We start from the raw sequence: 24,315 nt of genomic DNA on the forward strand, positions 1-24,315 counted from the left end.
ACATAGTCGAACTATAAAAGCGTATGTTTTACTTCTTGGATCCATAGTAGAAACTATGGTGCCAATAATTTTATTGTATAAAATTATATTTATTTATTTTATTCAAAACAGGTATAAATCGAGGGCCCACTTAAAATACTCCATTAAACTAATATTCTTTTAACGGTAAAATTTCCATCGCATACCTTTTTGCAGTAATGATGGAATTATACGAAATCCAAATTATTTTGATTGACACTAAACTTCACAAGTTCACACGCCACTTTTCATAAAGTTCCTCGTTTGTTAAATATTACACACATTAAATTATTTTAGAAATTTCATTCATTCGCATTAAAAGGGACGGCAACTGCTATTACAGAACAAAAAACCTGTATAACGGAATCTCAAATGCTACTATAGCATAAATTGATACTATAATAGCGTTACTGTGTCCTCTATGTCAACAAATTAGCACAATAGTCATCATCACATCACCATTATAGACCTTAAACGTCACGGATGATACTGCTATAGCCCTATTATATCACTATATGGCTGCATAATTGCGCCAAATCGGCTCTACAGTACCAATATAGACTATTTATAGGACTATTTAATGTGATTTAATTTGGTGCTCTCGACCACTATAGGACCAGAAATTGTTACTTGGGATTTTACATTGTTGGAATAATTTATAGGTAAGCTGCAAATGAAATTATAATCCACCTCAATGTCATCAAATCTAGATTCGTAAACGGAAAATGTTTATATAGTACCTACTGCCATTTGATTGGTCATCATCTCTTAGTTTCTCCAAACTTTAATAAAAGCATTAACATTTGAACGTTACTATTTACGACATCTATATATGTAGGTACTAGAAATATACCTTGGTAATTACCTATCTATCATCACAAATCACCGATTTGACATTCTCTTTATTGTCACAAGCCTCCATAATATGTATCATCAAATTTTCCTTTAACTGAACTACGAGTAGATAGGTTTATCTGCTAATGTAGCTTGTTCGAATTCACTAACTGCAAGCTATATTTATTATAATATTAATCGCCAATATTAAATCATAATCTGTATCACCAAGAGTGAAAATAATATACCACGCCAGTCTTGACAAAATTAGTATTATTTTATTATATGTATTCCGATATACGGTCAATTTTTTTTTTTCCGACACGCTTTGTTATATAATAACCTGCCATATAATCTCGAACTGCCCAGGTAACATTATCCCGATTATTGACCGTCATTTACATTTTAGTTACAACTAAACATATTTCTAAAACTGATACTAGATTACTGATTTTAAGTTATATAAATCGCGGGAACAACTGACTCCTGCTATTTAAATATCAGCACAAAACACGCTATTGCACACAAAACACACAAAGATATACAATAAAATTCAACGGAATAAAAGTAGGTATACTGTCTTGGAATTTCTGGTTGTAAAACATTACAGCAAACTACATACACAAATATTGTTAAAACTGCAAATCATTATAGCACTTTATACAGCAACTTAACACCCCTCTCAGACTCTTCATAGGTAATCGAAGTGATCGTCATATTAAGTTTATAAAATTGAAGGTTTCCTACGTTGTGTTTAATTTTTAAAAGTTAGAAGTTCTTTTCTAGTTGTGTCTTTTGTAAATTATTTAAGACACAAGCACTAGATCCTGCGTCACGAGCGCCACGTGTAATGGTATTGGGGGACCTAAAATACCATGCTGAAGGCTTTAGAGAATTAAATAAATTAGATTGATTAAGGTGTAGATGAATCTAAGGAGTCTGAGCTTACTATATGGGGTAGTTGTAAGGAAAGGCACATGGCGATTTATAAAATTGAAATATATTATCGCAAATTTATTAAGGTATGGGCGTTCCTATCAAAGAAATCTATAAGGCATTCGTTATATAAAATGAAATCAATAATCTATGAATGCAAACTTGAATACACTACAGAAATACGTAAGTGAGCAAAACAATTTAGGCCTTTTTCACTTGAAATATTTATATAAACTAATAACCAAAAGTGTATACAATACAAGTCAACCTATAGCCCATACCTTTGCGGGGACAATCTATTAAGTCAATGGCTCATGAAGTAAGGGAAAACCCGCTAAAACCCTTACTTCGCCTTATTAATGTAACGTCTACATACAATGTCTACATAACATCTATATGTTCTAGTTAATACAACAATACAATAATTCATTAGGAATTGTAATAACAGAATTTCCAAGACAGTTTACTCTAAACACAGTTTGAGTTATAATAAATGCACATGTTGTTTAACCTGTAGGATATAACAATATAATATCGGTCGTCTCGTTTCAATCCTTTACGAAATGTATTTAGGTACATTAGATATCCCAGGAACTCGAATCCTGGTTTCAACAAATATATATGGAATATATTTAACATAGTGGCGAGGCTCGAACTCGCACTAATATTCATCAATAAAATGTCATACAAGATATGTAACACAAAGCTGAAAGAAACTGAAGAAACATTATACAGTTACTTTAAAATACTAATTAACCACTACGAGGTTATAGAATTTGTCCCAACAATAAATCCAGATTATAACGCAAGAATTGAACTTGCCTTGCACTTGAACAAAGATAATTAAAATATGTTGTGTTACTTAAAATACAATTTGAGACGCTGTTTTGATAAAAGAGGTACTTAGCTCGTTTATCGCCGGATCCGGAACCACTGGCTTTATTTTCTACTATAAAGAACTACTAAATTAATCTTTAACAATTATTACAATTATATATGATCAGGGAACAAATTTTAACAAAGCTGGAAAGACTTGGGTCTTACTTCTAGTTACGATAATGTCAACCTTATTAACAATAATATAAGGTTTTCGTCGCTACAATTATCCGATTGCGTACACGTTTCTTCAATGGGATCTTGTCCCTTCCAAGGCTCTGATTGGTGCGCTGTCTCGCTCTCTCTTACTGCAGCGGTGCACGTTGTCTCGTTTGGCGTGGTCAGGGGCTTGAGGGACCCCCCGCTGTCACTTTTGCAACGAGTGGTACGGTCATGGTCAAATGCCTTGACACATGGGCTCCAGATGTCCTGGAAACAGTTTACCAAGGAGAGTAGACTTTGTATGGAATAATATACCATATTAGAATATGCTTACGTTATAGGTTTGGCGTACGGTGTGCATTGTGCGATAGCGGTTTTTCTGTTGTTCCAGTAAACTCATAAATAAATCTTATAATGGGTTTTGTTTTTAAATTTCTATAGAATATCTTTTAACTAAAATATTGAGCAATCCGAGAATGGGAAACAGCCTGCTTTCTACTTTTATTGCCGCCCTTTTTTTTTCGGCTAGCCATTTTAAATTTATTACTTTTAACCGATGGCAATTTTAATCACCTATTTATAACTACTTAGTAAAGCACGTATTCACGTATGTGGAATATGGGTTGCCATCTCAGTAGGGTCTACATACATTCCTTTGAAATATAAAACTGGACGTCTACTCAAAAAAAATTGTATTATCTTCTAGTTATATCGAAGAAACTTTAAATAAAGGCTTTAAAAATAGTCTCAGCAAAACACTTTTCTCGTGTCTACAGGCGTGAGTAATTTGTTTGGAGCACGTTTGGAGTTTATAAACTTTTAATGAGCCCTTTCACCGCTAAGTTCAAAGTTACGTAGGTACTTACCCTTAAATTAACATAATAAACATTTTTATCTTTTTTCCTGTTAGGAATAGAACTCGGTTGTGTGGTAATAATATAAAATCCTTTGATGCGTGCAATTATTTAAGTACCTTTAATAATATTTTCGTAAACGTCGCAGGGCACGACCTCACACACTGGTGGGTAGACGACATCATCAAAATCGCTGGCCCTTCGTGGATGCAAGTGGCCCAAGACAGAGAGAGATGGAACCGTTTGGAGGAGGCCTATACCCAAACTGGGGTTCTTGCAACAGAACCGAACCATTAAAGGAAAAACTGTAACACTAGATGTATTTACTTTTGCAAGAAATAAAACGCTTTTTTATTTTAATAATATTTTAGTTCCAATTTGTCCACCACCAATATGTCTATGTTGTCTTTTAAAGTTAAATACGAAAATTACATCTTAAATTTGCAGATCTCATAAGTTTAATTTTTGTTATAAATATGTACTGACGCGATCGCTTGGACAGGTCTCCACGGAAGACCAGCGTCAAGTTACCTGGTAGGTAACTTGACAAAATGCTGAGGGGAAACCATGTGTATCATAGACGTAGGGAATATTGTTAACGTCCTGAATAAAATTATTTTCTTTCTTTCTTTCTTTCTAAATTACTAGCAATATGTTAGTCCCTACATATTTTTAAACAGCGCTGCATCCCGCTGCTGTTTGTCTGTCGCTATGTATGCTTGTATCTTTAACACTACGCAACAGATTTTGATGCGAATTTTTTAACCGCCACCCCAAATCTCAAGCAAGGTGGTTCTCAATTCGTCTGTATGTTTTTTTTTTGTTTTTTTTAACGTTTGTTCCACGATATCTCCTTCGTTACTGGATCGATTTAGATTTTTTTTATTGAATTTGTATGCATAGAGATTTGTCCCATTTTTACCAGAACCCCGTTCTGATGATGGGATCCTGGAGAAATCGAGGTAAATCCTCAAATCTGAAAGGCATACATATGGTGATTTTTGTGTTTTTATTAAAACAGTATGCATTTACGTACGAAACAGTGACATTTGGTGCAGTGGAACTGCTGATGATAGGCAGAACGGAACTCCTCAAATCTGAACGGCACGCTTATAATGACTTTGGTATTTTTATAAGAACAGCTTGCATTTAAGTTCAGAACAGTGACATTTATTTGTTAGGAGATTTGTTCTCTTTGTTAAGCTTACATATTGAGTTTTCAAATTTTGTCAAGCTCGATTTCTTATAATCGGATATCGGATTCATGAGGAATTGCGGAAACTCTTCAAACCTTAACGGTTTACGTATATTCATTTGTGTTTCCATCAAATAATCAAAGATAAAAGCAGTTTTAAAAAATACCTACACATTTCTACATAATCCAACATTCGAAAGGACCTTTCACCAGAACCACAAAAGTGGCGGTTTTTTTTTTTTCTTAAAAAATATTATATATATAGTGATTCAAGAGGAAAGTTGTTAACTACTCGTATGTCTTAATTATTACAATACTACATACTCAGAAACATGTTTTCAACGCAGATTAGGTATAGTATAGGTAAAACTCCTAGCATAAAAATGTGGAGCTAGCCAAAACTCTGACCTTAAATGCAACAGGGAATATTATTTATATCCTTTTCCCAAAACTAGCGTTAGTATTAAATTTACAAAAGGAGAAAACATATTTTGTTTGTGATATCTTTTGGCCGCCCAGAGACCTATAAATAGGTATTCAGTTCCATTTTATCCTAGATGGTTGCTTAATTTGTTAAATAAATGCCAAGTAGGTTTTAAACTGGCTTCTATAGTAATCTGTGATATTTTCAAGTTCAAATTTGTTATCAATCTCTGAATCGTATTATATGCAATGTTATGGTTAAAGATCAACAAAGTTGAGAGTTTGAGACTATAATAACTTTTATCCATCATCGTTCGGCCCACGTAGTCAGAGTAGGGGACAGTACAATAAAATACATATGATTTGATTTTCTTTCTATAGATAGATATTCATCTCTCTTCGCTTGAATTGATTGGTGAAGAGAAATCACCAGGTATTAAGAAAAAAAGAATACCTATAGTATTTTTTACTACTGCGACGTAGTCCTTTAAATTGCGTGTACATCACAGAACTTAATTTAGATAGAAGAAACAAATTCATATATTTGTATAGGGGCCGAGCGTGTCAAATTTTGTACTGAAGTTGATTCTTGCCTGTAATTTTAAATATGTCTCAGGCTCTTGATTGTTCATAATTTTTGTGTTGTTGCAATTGAATATCACGTAACGAGGCATTTTTTATGTTTTGGTTGACTTCAACTTACAAAAATTGACGCCCGAAAGCTGCAAGCTGCGAGTAAAGACGGACAACTCAGTGGATTTCACTGAGTTCATTTGACACGCTAAGTAGATACGTTTGCTTGATCTATGGTATATATGACATCTGTGGTGTACATTGTAACTCATAACATGAAATTGAACAAAATTTGGTTACGCTGCTTACGCTATAAAAATAAATATTTACGTTCATATGCAAAAAAGGAGATAGCAGGACGGCCTCGAATATGTATGAAACCGTAATGCAACCCGAATAAAGGGAGACACTTGACCAGGGGGGCGATTTTTGAATCTCGCATACGGGATTTTGTCACTGAAATACCGGTTGAAAACGGTGACTTGCTTATTATTTTCAGTGACAATTTTCTGAATTCGAACGCGTGAGACTCAAACATCGGCCCCCAGCAGTGGGACGCAAAATTGCCTATAAAAATCAATGGTGATAAAAATATCTTGTTACGTATATTATCAATATTATCATTATCATACATATAAAAAATGAAGTTATAGAAAAAAAAGAATACCTTATATTATACCTACGTGTAAGAAAATAAAATAGTTTTTTAACTTTACTTTTAAAAGTCATATAAGGAAGCACACATACATAACATTCTATGATTTCAGTTAGTGCCAAGAAGCAATAGTTATTTGTTATACAAGGGGGCAAAGTTGTATTTTAACGCCGAGTGTGGAATTGAAAAACGAGCAAGTGAAAGGATTCTATAGTTGAACCACAAGCGAAGCGAGTGGTTCGAGAATAGAATCCTGAACTTGCGAGTTTTTTAACACACGAGAAGTAAAATACATTTGCACCCGAGTGTAGCACAAAACTTTTCCTCTCACTATAGCGAGGAAACTACAACGCAAAAAATGCGTTTATCACTGCTTCCAGTAGTTCCACAGGTGGTAAATCATCTTTATTACTAGATTCACCTACTTTTATCAATTTTAAAGCAATTAATTTGACTTTATTCAAGGTCAAATTACTTTACCCACTAGTGGATAAAATACGTTTTTACCCGCTGGTATTAAAGGACAAAACACGTGTTTCCGAGCTAGTGAGGGGAAAAGTATATTTTATAGTCAAAGCAAAATATACTTCTAACACTGTTTTAAGTTAGTATTAAAAGCAAAATAAACAAAGTTAACAAAACTTTCTAAAAACGGTAAAAAGGTATACCTAAATTTACATCACAAAAGAAATATTATTTGTAACAATCTTATTTGCGGTTGTTGGACCTACCTACCTATAATATATTCGGGTAACAGTAAATAATGGACGTAGTTACGCAATAACGTTCCAATCCACATAAAATTGTCATTAAGTTTTAGACCTTGTATGAAAAACAAAAGTCTCTCATTTCAATGACAATTTCAGATGGATTGGAACGTTATTGCGTAACTACGTCCAGTTATTCAGCGGAAAAGTTTTGTTTGTACCTACCACAATCCAGTTTACCCTTTTCGGTATTTTTATACTTTATGTTCTACAGCAATGTTATCTAGTTATAAGAACCCTCCCCGATGTCCGACTCCCACTTTTACATAATCGTTCTTCAAATACTATTAGGTCCACTTGCACCAACCACTTAACTCAGGGTTAGTGGGCTGGCATCTGTCAAATTCCATATAAAATGGTGGGTTAACCCTCAGGTTAACTCTTCTTTTTCGTTGGTGCAAGTGGCCATTAGTACCCCTAGGGCCACTTGCACCAACGAAAATGGAGAGTTAACCCGAGGGTTAACCAACCGTTTTTTTGTGGAATTTGACAGTTGACAGCCCACTAACCCTGAGTTAAGCGGTTGGTGCAAGTGGGCCTTACAGTACGCCCATCTCATGAACATTTTGTCAAAAGTCTGTGCGTCATTCTAAAGGTTCACACTGACTGCGTTTTTGCAGCTTCAAATAGCCAAATGTTTTCAAGGGCATCTTTCTTCTAACTTCTTAACCATTGCTCGTTAAGCAAAGAAAATATAAAAAAAGGACTTCTAATTTATTTCTTTTTGTAATGCGTGGGCACAAAGACGATACTATCATATTGCGCTATTTTAAAAGTATTAAGACAATGAAAAAGTGAATTAACTGAAGAATGATCCATATGTTTATTCAATTCAATTCTATTCAAAAATTTTATTTCAGGTAAAACCCATAGGTAAAAGAATACAATTAAATATAATAAAAGCAACAGAATTTAAACATTAAAAATCGTCAATAAAAATTAAAAATTAAATAAAAATAAAATTCATAATCCATACTTCCATACTTCCATACTAATATTATAAATGCGAAAGTAACTCTGTCTGTCTGTCTGTCTGTCTGTCTGTCTGTCTGTCTGTCTGTCTGTCTGTCTGTCTGTTACGCTTTCCCGCTTAAACAACGCAACCGATTTTGATGAAATTTGGAACAGACAATCTTTAGACCCTGAGACAGAACATAGGCTACTTTTTATTTCGAAAAAAAGGGATGAAGGGGTTGAAAAAGAGGTTGAAAGTTTGTATGGGATTTCTTAATTTTACATGATAAAACCATGAAACTTTATATTTTAGCACTTGATAAGAAATCATAAAACATATATTTAAAGTCAAATACAGGTCGAACGCGATTAATTAACATTATTTTTACCTTTAAAATAAACATGGTGGGAAATAAACATTAACTAAAAGCGGGTAGATTATATTTATTTGTCTACCCCGAACATTTATATAAATTAATATCGGGTAGTTTTGTGTTGTTTACATCTCCGGTGACATTTTGCTGGGACGTCAGTCTTCCGCGACCACGGCCAGTGCAACCTGGCCGAAACGTTGGGAAAAAAGGTGAAAATAATGTTAATTAATCGCGTTCGACCTGTATGTGACTTTAAATATGTGTACAAAGCGCGAGAACTTAAAGTGTTATATCATTAAACATCTTGATAAGGGATAGGGATAGGGATAGCGATAGGGATAGCGATAGGGAAAGCGATAGGGATAGCGATAGGGATAGCGATAGGGATAGCGATAGCGATAGCGATAGCGATAGCGATAGCGTTAGCGATAGCGATACGGATACGGATACGGATACGGATACGGATACGGATACGGATACGGATATGGATACGGATACGGATACGGATAATATGGGTATCGTTAGAGGGATACGGATAATCGGTCGGCGGTCTCTTACAATCAATGTGCTCTAAGACGATCGTTGTTTGCTTGCTTGAAGATTACGTTTGCGATAAGTATAAGCAAAATGTAAAAAATTGTAAGGGATAATAGAAAAAAGTACTTTTTACCCACCAATCATAGTGTCGAAATACGGGCTATGTGGGATGTTTATAAAGGTTTCCCCAGCGTATATAGAATTACCTTCGCTGTGGTCGATGTGTAATATTTCTACAATCATTGCAAGCAAAAGTATTATGTGCAATCGAAATAATCGCAGATAAATATACCTACACAAGATTATGTGTTTAATGTTTAATGTTTATCTTACTTTAATTTTATTGTATAAATCTATATTTCCTTCCTTTGTAACATACGAGCACAGAATATAGTGTCTTACAGCTATGTTTTATTATTTGAATATTTAATTTAGCCTGGCAGCTTGAACATGTCATGCACACTTAAAAGTCTTTGCTTCGGTGGCGTCGTTGATCGGGTCGCCACCTTCCCGAATAAAGGTTGAGGGAGGCGATGGCTGAGATACGCGTCATACTCGTGAACGGGTGCCGTCTGTGAAGACCGGTCTGTTTAAGCTTACTGGGGCTGTTATAACTTAGTAACTTTAATTCTAATTTTTATTAAATTAGGACACTTTGTTCGGTTGTCGTTTGTTTCCTTTCTTTTAGTGAATATTTTAAATATATGATTTTGACTCATGGAGACCATATACATCTCTAAGGAGAATTAGATTAAGTAGATATACATTTTATTTTTAGTTGTGACATTTAGAGTCATTTGCACCTCTAAAGTAATTTTAGACTTTTTTTTTTTTTGTATTTGTACTTTTTATATTAAAATTTAGTGTAGTTCTTGGTTGTAATTCGACATTTAGAGACCTTCTACATCTCTAATTAATTGTATAGAGTTAACTTTAGTTAGAACTTAGAATTAGTATATAATAGTATCAATTGTAATTTCAACTCAATTTTAAATATTTTTTTAAATACCTATGTACTTGTGACGTGTAAAAGTGCCCCTGTGGCCTATTTGCTGAATAAATTATTTTGATTTTTTTTTTTTTTTTCTACAGAGAAACCTACGGTCCCTACGGATCCAAATGAAAATCTTAATGAATACTTTTATTACGCGGGCGAAGCCGCGGGTAAAAGCTAGTATTAAATAAAAGTCAAAAAACATAAAAATTAAAATTATTCAATCTATTCCGATATTTACATTAAATTATACACCACGCCTCTAGAACCCATATGCAAGGAATTATAGTAGGTACCTAGTTTTAATAGGTTATACCCCACACACTAGAAAGTTTACCCGGGGCGGCATACAAGCGGCCAAAAGATTTATAATTATGTATGTTTTTTCTTTTTCCACTCTAAATATACGCGAGCAACGTTTTATAGCACAGATAAAGGAAACATTGTGAAAAATGTATTTTTTAGTAATTTACATTAAATTATTTTGAATAATTTTAAATGTAATAATTTTGAACGTACCATATTTATATGATACTCGTATTTTACACAAACGTACACCGTGCACGGCGTGCACTGTACGCTTGTACAGTCCCAGTCCCATCGAAGGTCTAAGTGATCTAATTTAACACTTTTCCTCATTCAGAAACAAAACAACCAAATACTTACTTTTAAATTTTATTCGACATTTTAACTTGAACAGTCAAATTAGAGTGAAAGCTTGTTTAAAGTTGGACGCCTCGGAAGGAAAGCTTTTTCATTTATTACTGCAAAGCCTGTTGTAAGCTTAGTCGCTTAAGTGGATTCTTGTTCAAATAACTTTTTGCTCAATAACAAGGATATTCAATTTCCGTAGATTATTAGTTATTTTTGTTGAGATAGGCTACTTAAGATTATTCTATGGTTGTTTCAATTAACCTGACATTACCAAAAATCTGAAATTATCGTTTATTATTTGTAGCAGCTCTTCAGTCTTTTTATAAAATCGAAAATAAGAAGCGTCTACACGACAGTAATAATATTTCAAACTTTTAATAAATTAGCTAGTTAAGATTTACATTACACTTTTTAAATTCTGATTATTTGTAAAGTAACTTATGCAGCTACATAGGTGGGTACGTAAAATAATTAACATGTCAGATCATCAGTCACCAACGCAGCGACACACAATAGGAGTATACACGAAAACAACAAAATAAGTAGTAAATAATAGTCCATTAAGCCACATCGTTGGAAAGCAATAGCTCCAATCATTTATAAATCTATATGTTACTAAATCGGACAAAAGACCTTCTCTATGTACAGTCAACAGCAAAAGAAACTGATGAAATAGGGTCCCAAAATAATATATTATAAAATAATTTAAGTCAAATGTTACTGACTATTATAGTTTATTAGCAATAAAGTGTCACAAGTAAGCGACCACAATTATTTTGATTCTAGAAAATTAAGTGGCATGCCATTCAAACTGTTAAAGTAATTTGTGAGTGTTTCAAATTAAAGTGACTAGTGATTATGATTACATAATATCTATAAAATACAGATTTACGCGACACCTCGGAGTACAAGTCAGATGTTCGGTCGGTCTATATCAGTTACATTCGTGAGACAAACGTGATACACGACTATGACACCTCTCATGTCCGCTAAGGTTTTCAAATAAGGTTACATAATTATGATTTTTGGCTAAATTGAAAATAAATCCTTTTTTTATCGAACTTTCATTCAGAATGTTTGACAATGAGGAGCCACACTCAAAAGTTATGACAGATGGCGCAACTCTATTAGTCCATTGCTCTGATAATGCATTTCATACGTAAGAGCGAGAAGATGATATGTTTTTTCTCTCTCACACATATGATAATTATGATTTTTATTTCGAAGCACCTACTCTTTTTGATTATGTTTGTTATTTCCGCTACCCAAAGGTTGTCTGGTAGAGATCGCTCTTTAGCGATAAGACCGCCTGTTGTCTGCCTCTATTTATAATCATTTGTTTTGTCTCCACTGTATCTTTTGCTGAGGTGTGCCAATAAAGAGTATTCTATCTATCTATCTATCTATGAATGACAGTGACATGCCTAGACACTTGCACAGGCGCCGAATGGAAATAAATTGTCAGTGTGCCTCCTCATTCGACTGATATGACATTGTGTATTATTATATCGATTTGAAACATTGACTTGTCACTTCGTTTCTGTGTGTCGGTGCTGTTATGATCATTTTCTTTTGACTAATTAAAACATCATTTTAAACTGACACGTTGGTATAACTTGTTACATCTAGCACGTCATACTAGAAGATGTTTTGAAACGTTGATTTTGATCGCTTACTTTTGACGTTGACTGTACCTATGCACAATTCAACCGCTATTGTTATATTATAAATTGTTCCGAATAATTATCCAGTGGAAATTGGAGATAGGGTAGGTACAAGGTACTTTATTTAAAAGGGGACACGTGTAGATATAGTCATGTTTCTCCCCATTTTAGTATGTAACATGTTAAGGGGCTCCACACGGTTTTCATCGATTTTTGACAAGTTTTGGGTTGAAACTCCAAAATTTGCACTACAGATAGATAAGTCCAATGGCCATCGGTTCTTCAATTTATTCCTATACGTAAGGACCGATCGAGTCCGAAACACTACGCTGCGCTCCAAAACTCGCATTGCTGATGTTGGCAAAAAAACCGCCAGGCTTAAATGGAACTGGGCCGGCCACGTCTATCGCATGCATCCGGATAGGTGGGCTAACATAGCCACCAAGTGGATGCCGACGAAGAAGCGAGGGCCGGGCAGGCCCAGGCAAAGATGGCCAAAACGATCTTGACGCCTTTCTGAAGAACTGGCCGGAAGAAACAGAGAACAGGGAGTCATGGAGAGCCAGGGGAGAGGCCTTTGCCCAGCAGTGGGACACTCAAATAGGCTAACAAAAAAAAAACGTAATGTCCCATACTTAAAAATAAGAAAAATATTTTGTGTGCTACTCTGCGGCGGCGCCACCTTAATGAAATTCAACTAATTATATGTTAAAATGATGTTCGTAAGACGTACAGTATGTACGTGTAATGTTATGACTGTACCTATAGCAGGAAATGAAATAATGGGCTTTTATTGTGGCGCCGCTGCAGAGCATGCTCTCAGTTCTCATAGATAGAAATTACATCATCTACTTTTTTCTTATGGAGATTGATGTACCAATGCTGTTTATTATGTACGTATTGAAAAAATCACTCTAACTTAGTAAATTTATGTACTTTCAGTAATTCCGCATTCCGCCTGAACGGTATGAGATAGTATGTAAGGAGGTGTACCTATGGGTAAGCCAGAGGGAGATATATTCCTTCCCGCGCTTCCGCGCTCGGCGCGATTTGCTCTGGGAATTAATTATATTTTTCTCGGCAATTTACACCACGAAATTATCGTAAAGCGAATGAACATAATACATTAACCAACTCCCGCCAACTTTTTTTTTCAACATGTGATCAGAGTTTCAGACGCTTGGTTTTTTGCCAAGTCAAACAGTTTTTTAACGATAAGTAATCGAATCCTATTTTATTTGATTTACTAAATTTAATGACAGAAAATACGGAATTCTAATAAATTGTAGCAAAAATAAAATTGCGCAATATGTTTTAACTGTTTGTCTCTTGAGACCGATTTCCTTAGTCAAAGGCCGGCAACAGACAGTCTTAAAAATTCATAATCTTAAAAAAGATTTGTATGCAAACTGACAGTTCAAACTGACACTGACAGATCTGTCAGTGTCAGTTTGCATACAAATCTTTTCTAAGCCGTTCTTTTCTTGTCTGTTGCCTAAGGCCGGCAACAGACAGTCTTAAAATTCATAATCTTAAAAAACAAGAGTGTTTGTGGACAGTCGCGAAATTGTATGGAACTCCGTGCACTCGATTTGATTTTTGTACTGATTATGATTTTATCAAATTATGAATTTTAAGACTGTCTGTTACCGGCCTAAGACTAAGGTCTCAAGAGACAAACAGTTAAAAAATATTGCAAAATTTTATTTTTGCTACAATTTATTAGATTTCCGTATTTTCTTTCATTAAATTTAGTAAATCAAATAAAATAGGATTCGATTACTTATCGCTAAAAAAATGTTTGACTTGGCAAAAAAAACCAAGCGTCTGAAACTCTGATCACATGTTGAAAAAAAAAAGTTGGCGGGAGTTGGTTAATGTATTATGTTCATTCGCTTTACGATAATTTCGTGGTGTAAATTGCCGAGAAAAATATAATTAATTCCTCGCAATCGAAGTGAAAAGCGGAGTGTACAACAGGGGCATAAATTTAATAATAATTATTGAAACCCAGAGCAAATCGCGCCGAGCGCGGAAGCACACTGTACGTCTTACGAACATCATTTTAACATATAATTAGTTGAATTTCATTAAGTTGGCGCCGCCGCAGAGTAGCACACAATATTTTTTATTATATGAGTTTTTTAAACATGGTTCAAAAAACAGCTTTTATCGAAATTTAATTTTAGTGAAGGGTGTTACCATAGAAATATAGTTTCTATACAACTCATCGGCCAACAATGAAGCCAAAACCCGATCGATGTGTGCGTGGAACGCTCCTGTTTTACGTTCACCCCACGCACACATGCATATAAAAAATGTTGCCAGAGAAAAAGGATTTCGCTCGAAGTTGGGATTTTTAAAAAGTCGTTGTACTTGGTTATAATAATTAATTACTAATTTTAGTGCGTATTCCATGGAAATGCTGTAAGTAATGGTTGAAATTAATTTATTGAGTGCCTATACAGATACATTTCTGGTTGGTTACCTGTTAGGTATATAAAGTAACTAGGTACAACAGGAACCCTTTTGGTATGGTGCGACTCTGGCCGTCTGTCTGTCTGTCACATTTCTAAATATCTTAAGAACTGTTCTACTTATGCTATCGATTTGTTTTTACCATCTACGAATTGGGAGTGTTATTATAGTGCTATTATGCTATAATTCTTAGCTAGAATTAGAATTTCGATAAAACAACAAAATGTTTGTCTTTAAACTTAGAAAAACATTTTTTCATTTCAAAATTTATTTCATTAAATATACATACAAAGAACCTAAAATTGTTGTTACTTATATTTTAAACATCATTTGGCGGAAAAAAAATCATTGGACTGGCAACATTTATAAGAAATGGCGAACGACGAAAATTTCAATTTTAGTATTTACTATTTCGTAAAAATATCACCTTAAACTCTATACATTCACGTGGAATGTAATATCGGGCGGTTTCTTTTTATTATATGTTGTGTTATAACATCCATTCTCGACACAAACTACCATATTACTCTCAAATTTTTTTTTTCGGGAGATGTTTCTAGAACGACTTTAAATTGAGTACTGCGAGGGCCGTTCGGACACAATCACACAAACTAGTGCGAAAAAAATTCGCACTTGGCATGGCTGCACTAGGATGTTCGGAAACACTATCTTAATAAATAAATCAACATGTTTGGATTTACCTTTGACTTTTCTAAAAATTTAAGAGAGATTTTAATTTTAAACTAGGTAAGTACATAATTGAAAAGTCATGACCAAAAAACCAGTTTTTGACCCCAAAATTGTCCAACGTTGATGCCAAATATTTTGAGAAACTATTTTGTTAAAAGAAGATCTTGTTAATATGATAGGCTTTAGAAACTATCATAATATCAATCCAAATTCAAATCGAAGTTCATAGGCGCAGGGAACGCCCTTAGATCCGTTTTCCATTCTAAATGTTTATGAATACATAGGAGGTGCTCATAATAGTCCATGGGCCAGTGAAGAAGTCGGTATAATTTGGGGGTACTAAGTTTCCTTTTTACAGCAGTTAGGTAGGCTTATAAGGATGTTAAAAAACCATGATTGCCATCTCAAAATGGTAGCTAAACAAAATGGCCGCCAATCCAAGATGGCGGATATTGAGTTTTAAAAAATCGACCATAACTCCAGAAGCATTGGTCCGATTTCATTTTTGTTTTTTTAAACGAAGGGTCTTTTTGTGTACTCAAATACTTGTCATATTCATTGTTTCGATAAATTCAACCATTAGTTAGTAATTAACGAAAAATATAAAAAAAATTTCTTTTTTTCTAAGACTTTTTGTCAAAAATCATATTTCTACAAAATACCTTGCATATTCTAATTATTATTTAAATGCAGAAAAATAGTGCCATTAATCACCTTTAATTTGATGTATAAAAGATACAGACTTAATTTACACAAACACATAGAGGCTTAATTTTAATTCTGTCTTCGTTGAAATTCACCGTTGTGCATACAGTACTAAAAGCTTCAGGTCGAAGTTGTAGTTTACTAATATGCTGTTTTTAGTATATTACTGCAATTGTACTTACAAATTAAGAAAAGAACTGAACATTATAGTATCCGAAATCCATTAGCTTTAAGAATATAATAAAATATGTCATAGGTAAAGTACAGTTTTAGATATTTGTATAAAATTTCTTTAGTGATGCAGCGCCAACCAACCGAGATAATACAAAATAAATAAACTAGACATAGTTGAGGTCCTATCTCATCACATTAACCTTTTGACCACCATGGGCGGATATGGCCGTCGCTGGAAATGCTTCCTAAGGACGCCAACCACGGCCATCAGTTTTGCCAATTACATTGGGGACCCGTGCGGGCCTTCTTAACGCCTAATTTTGCTCAAATAATCGCGATCCACGTCTGTCTGGTGTCCGGGGCACGACATATTCTTTTTCACTATTTGGCGTTTAAAAGTTAAGCCTCGAATGCAGAAACTCTGATCCGTATTCGAGAAAACTTATATTTAGTTAAAGTAATCCTTGCATACAAAAGGTGAAGAACACACCCCAAAAGAAAAATAGTCTTGAGAAATGCACTATAATGCATTAATAAGGCATATCTATGAAGTATCCGACTACTAAACAACGTGATATAGGTACCTACCGAATAAACCTTAATTTAAGCATATAAATATATTACTTATTACCGCTAATGTAGATTGTAGAGCCAATACCACCAATATCAAGCCTTCAAGACAATCACAGGTAACAGATTAATTTTCTCCTAATTTTCCTAACTTTTATAACAGGTCTTGTTTCTGAGCGATGTTTCCAAAACAATACACGCATATTCCACCTTCAATAACGACTTACGTGCCCTGGCCCGGCCCAAGCCCATTTTAGAGAAGCAATGCGATCTCTATAACTCTGGCCCGTCGCCGCATCAGCATCATCTCATTTCGCTTCCATCGTAGAAAGACATACCGAACGTGTTGTGCTCTATATGCAACTTTTATCCTCTTCATTTAGTACATTGTTAGTGTCCACGTCTCGCAAGCTTATGTCCCGGTGGGAAGTACCCAGTTACACACTGATCAAACATGTTGGTCTTCAGTGACTGGTATCCTTGCCCTTAATACGTCCTTTAGCCTACAAAAAGCATCCAAGTCCTCCGTGTGATCTCCGCCGGCAGCGAGGCCGACCCAAGTCTCTGTATTGTGTTATGGTTCGCCACAACCCGACGTTTTGTGCCTATTTTGCGTGATGTGGGGGATTTAGCTAGTCCTGCCAGCTTATCTCCTCGAGAAATCCTATTAGACCTTTAATGCTGAGTAGGAGAACTTTGGAGAGGTCTCTCGGGGATCCGAGATGTTTTTTTCCTGTATGGAGCCACTCTGCTCACTCCATCACCAGGTGAGAGGCACCCTCGTCACAGGGGAATGTTCATAGCATCTGTTATGAAAATATGTTTGTTAAATAACTTTCCCTAGTTGAAGGAGCGTCTTTGTGAGTTTTCCATTGATGCTAGGCTCGGCTTGTTTGACTGCAGCATTTGATCTGGTTTTGCCAGTGTGTTGTGTATAGTTTCCTATTGAGCATACCTTGCTGAAGGGCATCGGGAGAATCGGCAGTCGACCCCAGCTGCCTGGCCAGCTCGTAGGCCGCATCATCATCTCGAGATCCACTGTGTCCTTTGGTCCATTGGATGATTTTGTTATTATGACTTACCTCCGTTAGTCGTTTATGGCATTCCTTAACCCAAGCTTTATTTGTTGTTCCAGATAACTTGTCCTCTGTTACTTATTATAAAGGCTGAAATATGGAGCTTTGGATAAGCCTGTCCTTGCCGTAACTTTCAATTTGTACATATATGTTTAACTACTTTAACCCAACACTCACCGACGGCATACAGTTCCTCCAGCATCTGACGGGAAACATGTGCTTCTTTGAAGATGACGATGTTATCCGCATATCGAAGATAATTGAGGCATACATTCATACATCTATTATCCCTATTGAGGCTTTTAATAAATGCCTTACTGTTTAAAAACTTGGCCAGATTGCATAACCCCGGAGTTACTCTCTACTAATTGAGATTCGTCGATACGGGTGCTAACTTTTCTTCTGATTCAATAGCAGGTTGCATAGAAACATTCGCATTTTGGTACACCTTTTATGAAAATTCAACTCACGTGGGTAATTAAAACGTCTGTTATTAACGTCTTCTAACGTTTTTCGTTCGGTAATGACCAACAATACAGTCATGTTAATAATATTTGGCTCTACTTTAAGCGGTGATAAATGTCTCAAAGTTTGTCCATCCGGTATTTCACGACTTCGTTGTTTAGTAATCGGTAAAATATAGGTAAGGAATGAATGCTGCTGAATGAAATATAGGTGAGGAATGCTGTACTAAAGAACATTTCCAAAGTTTGCCCGAATTCTGGGGGTGCTCTTCACTAACCCGCTCGTGCGTAGGTTTTTTTTTTCATATCTGAGAGTCCTTGAATGCAGAACGATTTTCAATCCGGAATACGATCTTAACCCTTAAACGCAAGATGATGACGGAGTATTCCGTCTCCCAGGCACAATCGCAATAGAATTGCATTGCGAATTCGCGAATATATGAGCGAAATTATCCGTCCGTATGTCCGTATCGTTGGCGTCCTTGGCAAGAATTTCCGGTGACCACCGTGGCCGTCCGTGGCGGTCAAAAGGTTAATGGTTCTATCTTGACAGTCTCGACACATGTTAGTCATAGTCATATACCTAGTACACTTAAATACTTAATTTTTATCATTGAGGTGTGTTGCACAATATGGTATCTAAACAAATTTTATCCTAGTACTCTCGAATATCTACATACTATCATGTTCAAAACTATTATTCTAATTGTACAATTGCTAAAACAAACTAAAAACAGTATATTTGTACCTATAACATCTTTTAGTACTGTATGCACCCCAGCTGCACACATCTTTTAGTACTGTATGCACTCCAACCTTAAGCTTTTAGTACTGTATGCGCAACGGTGAATTTCAACGAAGGCAGCTTTAAATTTAAGCCTCTATGTGTTTTTGTAAATTAAATCTGTATCTTTTATACATCAAATTAAAGGTTATTAATGAGTATTTTTCTGCATTTAAATGTTTATTAGAATATGCAAGGTATTTTGTAGAAACATGATTTTTGACAAAAAGTCTTAGAAAAAAGAGATTTTTTTTATATTTTTCGTTAATTACTAACCAATGGTTGAATTTAGCGAAACAATGAATATGACAAGTATTTAGGTACACAAAAAGAGCTTTCGTTTAAAAAAAATAAAAATGAAATCGGACTAATACTTCTGGAGTTATGGTCGATTTTTTAATAAAGAATCTTTATAGCTCGAGCATGAACCTACAATTCTAAGGACGGATAACTCCGAAGAAAAACTTGTGATTCCATCATCCACATTGATAGCTTTGTCTATGACCTCATCCACTAATCTCCCGTCAGTCGGATCGAGGTGTCCGTGGCGAAAACATCTCCAGAAAAATAAGAAAATATGCCTACATCCGTTGTCAAATTGTGTAAAAATGACAACAATCGAAAGAAAAAAAAATACGGAGCAACTTTTCATGCGTAATTTAATACTTTATCACGTTATTATGCGTAAAATCAAATCACAATATTAATTAATGTTCATAATCGTAAACCAACAAACTGCAAAACAAGAGTGTGACCAGTATTTTTTTTAAATAGTGTTTGCACACGGCGCACTGAGTCATTATTATTTATTAAAAACAAGATATTTCTAAGTTTCAAGTAAAATAATTAATTTTTGATAAATTAAGTGAAGAATTGATTTTCTTTTGACCTGAATTATAATTATTTTGATTTTAAATCGTGTTTGCACATCGCAAACCGTCTGCCATTGCTGGCTTGAAAGGTCGCCACCAAGCCATAAAATAAAATTAAAAAAAAAAAGTCCGCCATTGTTGGGTCACAGCCGGTCTTCAGTGAGACTCCCTCTGTTCTATTACTACTCTGTGAGCTCGAGTGTAACAATAAGGAAATCATGAATTTGGCAGTAGACAACGTTGCACGACGCGATATTGAGATACCTTTAGGCCTCATTTGCACGAGCGCTCATTCAAAGTAGGAAAATCTTTTCAAGGTCACTTGGATATCAGATCAATGTCATGTTTATTCACACAAAAGCAATTTTATTTAAAAAAATCGGCCAAGAACGTGTCGGGCCACGCTCAGTGTAGGGTTCCGTAGTTTTTCGTATTTTTCTCAAAAACTACTGAACCTATCAAGTTCAAAATAATTTTCCTAGAAAGTCTTTATAAAGTTCTACTTTTGTGATTTTTTTCATATTTTTTAAACATATGGTTCAAAAGTTAGAGGGGGGGGGACGCACTTTTTTTTCCTTTAGGAGCGATTATTTCCGAAAATATAAATATTATCAAAAAACAATATTAGTAAACCCTTATTCATTTTTAAATACCTATCCAACAATATATCACACGTTGGGGTTGGAATGAAAAAAAATGTCAGCCTCCACTTTACATGTAGGGGGGGGTACCCTAATAAAACATTTTTTTCCATTTTTTATTTTTGCACTTTGTTGGCGTGATTGATATACATATTGGTACCAAATTTCAGCTTTCTAGTGCTAACAGTTACTGAGATTATCGGACGGACGGACGGACGGACGGACGGACAGACAGACATGGCGAAACTATAAGGTTTCCTAGTTGACTACGGATCCCTAAAAAGGCAAGCGGATTTTCGAAATTAAATGCTGGCGAGTCACTATATATTAATTTCACAAAATTCGGTTGTCAACTTTGGAATTTCTTTCTTTCATTTTCTCAATATAAATGGTGTTGCCAACAACTTTGGGTTTCACTTTATACAAATAAAATACTATCAGTGCATACCAGTACGATTAATATAGTATACCTATTACGATACAAGTGCGAAAAAAGGAACTTCGAAACGAGTGGCGATAAATTAAAACACGACCGAAAGGAGTGTTTTAAAGCGGCACGAGTTACGAATTTCCTTTTCGCACGTGTGTCGTACGACGTTTTTCAGTACAGATGGCCTTCCGAAGTTTCGACCTGACAAGAACTGAACCACTTCTCTCACTAGTGCGTAAAACTGAACTATTATTGGCCTGCGCAGCTAGGCTAGCACATGATTGGCGCGACAGTATTTCGCAGTCACATGATTTGAATAGAATAGAATAGAATAGAAATCATTTATTCGTGACAAGTGAAAACAGAAATTATTTACACAACACAAAAATATAGGTACATACATAATAATTGCCACGAAATGGTCCCGACTCAGCACCTTTATTTGCTCACCTTTATTGTGTTTATTAATGATATAAGGGCGGATATGTCAATATGCGGCGATTTAATCGTGTCTATCATGTGCTAGCCCTGCAGGTATTGTAAACTTACTTCTTCTTGTAGGTGTCCGAGTACAGCAGGCTCGGTAGGGCCAGCAAGGCGCTAGCACACCATACGGTGAGGAGCGCCGCGCGCGCGACGCTTCGGCTGAGCCGGTGCTGAAGGGGCTTCACTATAGCCACGTATCTGTATAAACACATTAACATAATTATATTATCATATACTATGTAATAACATTAGGTACATACATATAGATAGGTACTGTTTTCTGGTGAAATTCGTGTCGTGGGTCTAATCAATGTACGTACAGCAGCGATATGTACAGTGAGCTGCAAAAGTGCATGGCGATTAATATATGAATTCATTAATAACAAAAGGTCCATACATAATACTGGGAGGCAAAGCCCATACAAAATAACGTACCCCTGAAATGTATGGTCCTTTTAGCCTTAAAACTAGATGGCGCTGTTTCGCAGCCTGGAAGTGCAGCTGTACGTGTACGTGCTTCCTTAATGTCATCGATTCAGTGCAATTCGATAAAATACAAAGGTTAGGTAAGTAGTTAGCCAATTAAACATCACTTTTAATTTTGAACCACAACCAATACAATATATCTAATAAATACAAATTATCAACTTTGCTTGTAACAAAATAAAAAAATTATGTCAAAATTTTTGACACGGGAGTTTCGGTTAATTTGCCTAATTTTACGAAATACATAGAAATTTATATAAATATCAAGTAGCATAAATTAATAACAAATTAGTAAACTGAATAACTCAATATAATTTATCCTTATTCAGCGAGGGAATGGCGCCAGCATCCTTGGCACAATGCCGCGGGGGGCTAATATGTATTTAATTTTAAGTTTTTTATTTTATTTTTGGAGTTAGCTTATTTATTTGATATTTAGTTTTATTACCAAATAAATTATTATTGTACTTGTCATGTAAGGTAACGGACCCAATCATGGACAGTTTAAGATACAATTTTGCCTATTTTTGATATTTCACTGATACGTGTAAAATTTCTACCGCTAAGCGTGTTTGTCTTGTGAATGTCTTGTCCTTCTTTTACATTTCAAGCGTATTGAAGAATAGATAATCCTATTGGTTTCTTCATAGTTAACAAATTAAAACTATGTGTTTTTTCTCCAATCATGGATGGACAGTGAAATAAGTTTAAAATTTTACTTTTAAAGCCAACTGATACTCAATGAGTCAATTCTATATACCCCAAATAAAATTACTTTGGGTTATTTTAACATGGGATTGTTTCTTGTAAATTTCGGTTTCGTAAATTGTTCCTTGTCCATCATAGGAGGTATGCAATTTTCCGGTTCCAGTAATGGACACTCGCAAAATAACACTATTTCTTTATATCTTTGAAGCAACAAACTAGTATGTTTTATACCTTTTCTCATGGTTAATACAGTAAGTAAAACTCATTCAAGTTTACACCGAGTATTATTTTATACATGAACTCAACTCTCTTAGCAACATTACTAAGAATTCGTCTTGATATGTTTTTCAGTAAACTGATGACTTTATCTTGCCGCCAAATCTTTCAGAAATAACCGAATTAAATGAAACTTCAAAATTAAACAGCTCCATGACTCTAGTTTATGGTACATTGCCGTCAGTTTTAGAAACTAATATTAGATACTTATTTTTAAGGAGTTGTGTTTTTGTCCATAATGGTATCACCGTCCATTATAGGGTATTTTACATTAATGTCAAAAAGAGGTCCAGTTAATCTATTGATACTAATACTGGACGAATCATGTTAAAAGGTTACCTTGTCATATTTGACCAAATCGTAACGGTTTCCATGTTATAATAACTATACTTATTACAATGTACATATACAATGTAACAGGAACATTATATGTTTGTCAAGGAAGCATAGAAGAACATAAACCATAAGTCTTAAGCTCCCTAATCCATCGTAGGTAATCACAATTTTGTGGGCGCGTACACATAACTCATATAAACCATAAACCGTGTAACTACCATGAGGATAATATGTTTCTCGATAGCGAGATCGGCATGAAAATGTAAAGAAATAGGGAACGGCATCCCCAGACGGACTATTACGAGTATTATTATGTCGTATGCCTTTATTCCTGATAAATTAAATTATTTAGTTTACAAATACAAAGGAATAATTTTATTACAATTTAACACAGTGATGGGCAAAGTCCGTCCCGCCGGACATTATTATTAAGCCCTCCACAGGTCCTGCTACTGCTTAAAAATTGTGTGATATGGGGCTAACTATTGTAGTAATATTGCATTTTTGGTGTAAAATACCTTCAGATTTTGGCCCGCAATGAAAAAAGTTTGTACACCACTGGCTTAACATCTAAATTAAGTAGCCAGAAACCAGCACCTAGAACTATAAATTCCAATACATTTTCCAAAACTTTACTTTTATCGAGTAAGGTAATTGATTCATAGTACC

At 34.9% G+C, this 24,315-nt stretch overlaps 1 protein-coding gene across 2 annotated transcripts in view; it reads right to left on the reverse strand.

Annotated features, from left to right (window-relative positions):
- The window catches only part of LOC125238297 (tachykinin-like peptides receptor 86C), a 91,493-nt gene that overhangs the window by 49,963 nt on the left and 17,215 nt on the right, over positions 1 to 24,315 (reverse strand). For both annotated transcript variants that reach the window (XM_048145589.1, XM_048145596.1), the window contains exon 4: positions 21,904 to 22,038. In XM_048145589.1, the coding sequence (XP_048001546.1) occupies positions 21,904 to 22,038 (135 nt within the window). The remainder of the gene's footprint in view (positions 1 to 21,903; positions 22,039 to 24,315) is intronic.

The sequence above is a fragment of the Leguminivora glycinivorella genome, chromosome 2 (genome assembly GCF_023078275.1).
Source record: "Leguminivora glycinivorella isolate SPB_JAAS2020 chromosome 2, LegGlyc_1.1, whole genome shotgun sequence".
NCBI lineage: Eukaryota > Metazoa > Arthropoda > Insecta > Lepidoptera > Tortricidae > Leguminivora > Leguminivora glycinivorella.